This window comes from Chaetura pelagica, unplaced genomic scaffold (assembly GCF_000747805.2).
Source record: "Chaetura pelagica isolate M959 unplaced genomic scaffold, ChaPel_1.0 scaffold107, whole genome shotgun sequence".
NCBI classification, from domain to species: Eukaryota; Metazoa; Chordata; class Aves; order Apodiformes; family Apodidae; genus Chaetura; species Chaetura pelagica.
In genome coordinates this window covers 699,907-706,764 of record NW_009953979.1, presented here as the reverse complement: position 1 = coordinate 706,764, position 6,858 = coordinate 699,907, and the positions used below count along the sequence as shown (strand labels likewise).

General features: G+C 48.6%; 1 protein-coding gene across 1 annotated transcript in view; it reads left to right on the top strand.

Annotated features, from left to right (window-relative positions):
- OTOF (otoferlin) overlaps positions 1 to 6,858 on the top strand; it is a 106,105-nt gene that overhangs the window by 65,715 nt on the left and 33,532 nt on the right. Inside the window, 8 exon segments of the mRNA XM_010002208.1 lie at positions 9 to 71; positions 1,040 to 1,124; positions 1,960 to 2,056; positions 2,058 to 2,108; positions 3,442 to 3,628; positions 4,040 to 4,226; positions 5,175 to 5,398; positions 6,511 to 6,619. Coding sequence (XP_010000510.1) covers positions 9 to 71; positions 1,040 to 1,124; positions 1,960 to 2,056; positions 2,058 to 2,108; positions 3,442 to 3,628; positions 4,040 to 4,226; positions 5,175 to 5,398; positions 6,511 to 6,619 — 1,003 coding nt within the window.

Genomic DNA, 6,858 nt, shown 5'->3' with positions numbered 1-6,858 from the left:
CCTTTCAGTACTTCGTCTTCGATTTCCACGTCCCCCCAGATGTCATGTTTGACAAGATCATCAAGCTTTCTGTAAGTCAGCCTGCTTGTGTTTATCCTTCCCGCAGGGCTTTGGAAGAAACCAGCCCCTTCTGTGTATGCACTGGGGCTGGATTTGAGGTCCTTAATGTGAGGCCCCCAACAAGAGCTGAGATGCTCAGTCCTACAAGCCTCACATCTTTTGTAGATCCCCCCAATCCCTCTGTCTCTGACCTTCATTACTGGGGCCACCCAGCTCCACTCCTGCATTCAACATCCCCCTCCATGGCTGATCTCTGGTATTTCAGAACACATCAAAATGAAACCTGTCTCAGGGTGTGTTTAGGCTTGGGGAGAAGCAAGACCTTCCCAAGCCTGTTGAGGATTTTCTGAGACATGAAATTGGCAGAGCTGTTTGGAAAACTGAGGATTGTGGGATCAGGGCAGAGGCCACAGCTGCCCCCACAGCCAGGGGGGAGGGTGATGAATGGGATTTGCAGATTCACTGACCAAAGCACAGTAATTATCATGCTATAGAGTCACAGACTGGTTTGGGTGGGAAGGGATCTTAAAGACCATCTAGTTCCACCCCCCTGCCATGATCAGCGACACCTCCCACTCGACCAGGTTGCTCAATATCCTATGCACAATTTCCCCCACAGAAACAACTGGACCATAGATTTCAAGCATACTGTAGACTCTTCAAGTTATCATAGAATCATTTTGGTTGGAAACGACCTTTATGATCATCAGGTTAAATTTAAATGTTCTAACTTTTGTTGCCATAGTAGCTGGAAAACTGCATCTTTCAAAGATTAATTTCTTTGCATTTTTCCCTATCCAACCCAAGCCTATGGTTGTTTAAAGAAACAAGAGCTGCCAACCCCACTGTGCCCCTTAGTGTCCTTTCTCCAAGCAGAAAGCATCAGCTCCTTTCCTGACACTGAACACCTCTGGAAAGAGACTTATGACTCCCAGGGCATGGAATAAAGTACCACCTGTTTTCCCCTCTTGATTTCCAGGTAATCCACTCAAAAAACCTCCTACGCAGTGGGACTTTGGTTGGCTCCTTCAAGATGGACGTTGGTACTGTTTATACTCAGCCTGGTATGTGAACACTGTGACCAGACCTGTGTGTCCCAGCTGCACCACTGAATAGATCACAGAACCCCGGAATGGTTTGGGTTGGAAGGGACCTTAAAGACTATCTAGTTCCACCTCCTTGCCGTGGGCAGGGACACCTCCCACTGCACCAGGTTGCTCCAAGCCCCATCCAGCCTGGAAATGTCCTTGCAAGGTAGCCAGGCAGGTGCTGGTTTCCTGGGGTGATGCTTATCTAACTTGAATATTAGTATCCTAGATATAAGCAAATCACCTGGGCTCCCTCTGTGGAGCTAAGGTGTAAATGAAGCCTCCAAAGCCTGCACTTCGAGGGTGCTCAGCAGATGATGCTGAGAGGGAAGTCTTAAGGGAGCATCTAGCCCGTTTCTCTGCTCCACAGAAGGATTAAGTCTTTCTAACATGATGCAAAAGGCACATGAGGCCTCAAAGACTTAGAATCATAGAACCATTTAGGTTGGAAAAGACCCTTACCATCATTGAGTCCAACCATTACCCCAGCACTGGAAAAGCTACCACTAAACCATGTCCCTCAACACCACAGCTACATGGCTTTGAAATCCCTCCAGAGACGGTGATTTCCAGTGATGGGGACTCCACCCCACCTAAAGACAATTAATCCCATTGCTTCTCAATCTTCAGCATGAGACACATCTTCCCAATGAATTTTTCAGGGGGTTCTGTCTGAGTTCCTCACACCTGAACATGTCTCTTACATGCAGAAGTGCAGGTCCCAACACTGGACTGGAAAGATGTGTCCAGTCCTCGTGGTAATTGCTGTGTTTCATTCTGATAGCTGACTGTCTTGTCCTCTGACTTCCAGAGCACCAGTTCTATCACAAATGGGCCATTCTTTCTGACCCTGAGGATCTCACTGCTGGGCTGAAAGGTTACCTGAAGTGTGACATCGCCGTGGTAGGTTTTTTGGACACCACACAAAGCCAATGAGACAGAAGAGGATGATATCGAAGGGTAAGGATCTGCAGAGCCAGCTTCGTGCAGACGTTCTTGGGAATGTCTTTTCACATCTCTTCACTTTGGATTGTACAATGAGAGCATCCCTGTTTTGCACATTCCTAGAACTATTCAAGATCAGGTTGGATGGGGCTTGGAGCCACCTGGTCTAGTGGAAGATGTCCCTGCTCACTGCAGAGGGGTTGGACTAGATGACCTTTAAAGTTCTCTTCTGACCCAAACCATTCTATGATCCTCACCAGACCAGACTGGCAGTCCCTCTGGTACCCACATGTACTTTGTGCTGTGAAACCAGAGCAACCAAGAAGTTGCTTTTCAGAGACATAAAACTGGCACATAACTGGTGCAAATCCAGGTCACATAAAGTGCAAATCCAGCATTTCTGTCAGGTCAGACCGTCTGCTTGTTGTTGAGCACTCTCTACCACCACTAGCCTAATGTCAACGAACCTGATGACCCAACTGTTTATGTAATACTCCTGTTGGCCCTTGGACGGGAAGTTGGAATGCTATGGGGTCTCATACCCACTGCCAGGGCACAGCAGGGATGTCTGGGTGAGGTTTCTCATGCTATGTGAGTGGTCAGGGCTCTGTGATTCCCCAGAGCATCTAAAAGGCCATGGAAGAAAAATCAGGAGAGTTTAAAAATTAGTTCCAGCTCCAAAGCGTTCCACGCTGATGAAATATCTCTAAGGGCAACCACACAGTTTCAAGTCTACCACCCAGAAACCCAAACATAGAAACCCAAACCAGTAGCAAAATACTAGTGCAGCTTTCTTGACTTGCTGGGGACCAGTGGGTTTGAGACATCACCGGAACTTTTTGGGGCCATTGATCCATGCTGTAGTGGTGATATTATCCCACTTTTTCATGGACAACTCCTTCAATTCCTCTAGAAACTGTTTTGGTCACAGAATCCTCCAGGGCTCTCATTTCTTCCCCAAAAAAGTCAAGTATACCGAGAAAACCAGTTTGGTGGAGCTCCCCTTGCATCCTGATAAAGGTTCTTGTAACATCCTGTTCCTCTGGCCTGCTTTGGATGTCTAAATTATGCTGAGGTTAATTGTTCCCTAGACCCCACTGACAATTATATCTCCTTAGGGGAATGCACTTAGTCCCTGGGAGCACCTCAAGGGGCTTCTGTAAGGTTTTGCTTAGGAAACCACCAGCTACTACCCCAAAACAGGAGGATGAGCAGAAGTGGTCATCCTACCACTGCCACAGAGTCTGTACTCAGAAAGCGGGGCAGTTTCTTCCCTCCTTGGTAACCAGCTCCTAAGAAACCTGCCTGCCCCAGCAGCTGTTTCCAACCCTACCTGTTGATGTTACAGGAACCTCCTCCTCCCGGATGGGGTCCCTCCAGAGAGGCAGTGGGCTCGTTTCTATATCAAGATCTATCGAGCTGAGGGGCTGCCCCGTATGAACACCAGCATCATGGCCAACGTGAAGAAGGCTCTCATTGGGGAGAACAAGGACTTGGTAGACCCCTATGTGCAGGTGGTCTTTGCAGGGCAGAAGGTGAGCAAACTGCATGCAGTACCAGGGTGACCTGCTTTAGCACAGACTTACCCACGGCCACAGTCACTTTGAGGTGCACCTGTTCCAGCATGACCTTCTCCATGGGCCACAATTCAGAGACATACCTGCTCCAACAGGGTCTTATCCATGGGTGCAGTCCCTCCAGGGTTGTGTCAGCTCTTTGATGGGCTTACCCATGGCCACCTTGTTTGTTGTGTTTCCCCTCTCTTGTGCAGACTGTGGTGGGTTTGCAGCACTCTCCAGCTGAGGGAAGCAGCTTGTTGCTTGGGAGAGAGAATCACAAGATAGAACACCTGTTTCAGTGGTCATTATTGAGGGAGCAGATCAGGTTGTGCGGGGTGGCTTGGGAGCTCAAAGCCTTGTCAGACATCTCTCTCCTCCACCTGGCAGGGGAAGACATCAATACAGAAAAGCAGCTATGAGCCTCTCTGGAATGAGCAAATAATCTTCACGGAGATGTTTCCCCCACTGTGCAAGAGGATAAAGGTCCAGATCCGAGACTCAGACAAAGTCAATGACGTGGCCATTGGAACCCATTTCATTGATCTGCGGAAGATCTCCAATGAAGGAGACAAAGGTAAAGCTAAGGCAGAGGGTAGGCTGAGCCACCTTCTTCATAGTAGAGAAATATCCCTTTGGCAGAGAGTCAGCAAAATATCCTAGGCCCCTTCCTCACCCCCAGAGATAGATGCTTCTGGGTGTCCAGCTGGAGAAACATTGATTGCAGTGGTCTTCTGAGGTCACTGGACATGTTCTCTTTGAAAACCAAGCCCCACCACCAGCATCCAGTGCAATACCTGAACGCAAAGACACCCAAAGCCAATTTACCCTTCCAAAAAATTAGTTGCCATGAATGGATGAATATCCATAGACTCATAGATTGCCACATTGGAAGGGATCTCGAGGATCATATGGTCCAGCCTTTCTAGGTAATAATATAGTTTAAATGAGATGGTCCAGCACCCTGTCAAGCTGAGTCTTTAAACTGTCCAGTGTAGGGCAATCCACTACTTCCCTTGAGAGATTATTCCAATATTTAACTGTTCTCATGATGAAAAATATTCTTCTGGAGTCCAATCAGAATCTCCCCAGGAGTAACTTGTGCCTATTACCCCTTGTCTCCTTTAAAAAAGGGAGTCTCCATCTTCTTGGTAGCCACACTTTATGTGCTGATAATAAGGTCTCCCCTAAACCTTCTCTTCTCAAGTCTGAACAAACCCAGCTCTCTCAGCCTTTCCTTGGTATGGCAGGTCCTCCAGTCCTCTGATTATCCTCGTGGCCCTTCTCTGGACCCTCCCCAGCCTGTTCCATGCAGGTTCCTCCATTCACACACACACGAACGCACCAGACTCTGATTGGGTAGCTTGTCCAACCCATGGTTGCAGTCATGCAGATCCAAGCCTGCATTACCTTACACAGCCCAGGAAAGTCATGCCAACCCATCAGTGAGTTTGTACCCCGAGGCAAAGACATTCCCTCTTCCCTGCACATCCCCTTCCTTATGCACGTGTCTGATCTGCTGCAGGCTTCCTGCCCACCTTTGGCCCCGCGTGGGTGAACATGTACGGCTCAACTCGGAACTACACCCTGATGGACGAGCACCAGGAGCTGAATGAGGGTCTGGGCGAAGGCGTCTCCTTCCGGGCCAGGCTTCTGATGGGCCTGGCCGTGGAGATCTTGGACACCACCAACCCGGAGATCAACAGCTCCACTGAGGTGCAAGTCGAGCAGGCCACATCTCTTGCTGATGTAAGTCACCCCTAACCCTACAGCTGCTAGTGGTGAGTCTTGGGTCTCAGGTCTCTTGGTTAATTAATTAGCTTTGGTCTCACAAACTGAGGGTTTAATTTAGTGTTGCCCTAAACGTTCTGGATCCTGGAGGATCCAGAATGAATGCAAATCCTGCAAGGATTTCAGATTTTAGGGTCCTTCATAGAATCCCAAACTGGTTTGAATTGGAAGGGACCTTAAAGATCATCTAGATTAGGTTGCTCCAAGCCCCATCCAACCTGGCCTTCAACACTTCCAGGGATGGGGCAGCCACAGCTGCTCTGGACAACCTGGGCCAGGGTCTCACCACCTTCACAGCAAACAATTTCTTCCTAGTGTCTAATTTAAATCTACCTTCTTTCAGTTTTAAGCCATGACCCCTTGTCCTATCCCTACACACCCTTGTAAGTAATTCAGATTCAAGCTGGGTAGCACCTACACCAAAGCTCCTAGAAGCTCACATGCTCACCTCTCTTAGGATTGCTGGGAAGAAGGAATAGCTGATTGAGGGAGGATCCTAAACTGTGAGATGTCTCTCCAGCATCTGATGTGTAGACCCCTAAGGCCTGTGCCCTGCACAAACAGTCACATCCAGGCTTGTCCTGCCCAAGGATGCCCACATATGTCAGTTTATATGAGCCAAGAGCGTGAAGTAGAAAGGGAGAAGTTTTCTGGCAATGTATCCTCTGTGTGAAAGCTCTCCTTCAGAAGTGGCCTTACAATTCCTTTCCAGGGGAAATGAAGCCACCTGGGAATAAAGTTCAAACGGTTCAGTGTGCTTTGATTAGTTCAATTTGTGAATAAACTCAGGGTCATATTGCTGAATGTCCCTCACATGCAAGGGGTGACTGATCTCAACATATTTGTCTTTAATCAAACTCTCTGCCATGAGCCTGGAGATGGCTCAGGCTGCTGGGAGAGGAAACACTCCTGGTCCTGTTGAAAGTGTGACCAGTGACGTCTCATCTTCAAAAAGCTCATGAGAGTGTTCAGAGGTGCTAGGGGATGCACCCCCTTTGCTCAAGGGGAGCTGTGCTCCAAGGCATCCATCTGTCTGACCTCAACCCTGCTGCCTGGGATTTCTCCTGCAGAACTGCACTGGGAAGATGGAGGAATTCTTTCTATTTGGAGCCTTCTTGGAAGCTACCATGATCGACAGGAAGATTGGTGACAAACCCATCAACTTTGAGGTCACAATAGGTTGGTTTGCTTTTTTGGGGGAGGGTGGTTTTGAAGCATACCTGGTGGGGAATGCAGAATCCAAGGCTGAGAGTAGGTTTTCTGCCCCATTTTCTATACCAGTGCCTACCAGACCATGCAGGTCTCTCAGACATGGTGACAGCTACTTTACCTGCTACATAGGGCCCCAGCTGCTCCATCTCTCACCCTGGCTTTGTGCCCCCTGAGGCTGACCACCAAAGTGATGGTGTGCATTCCTG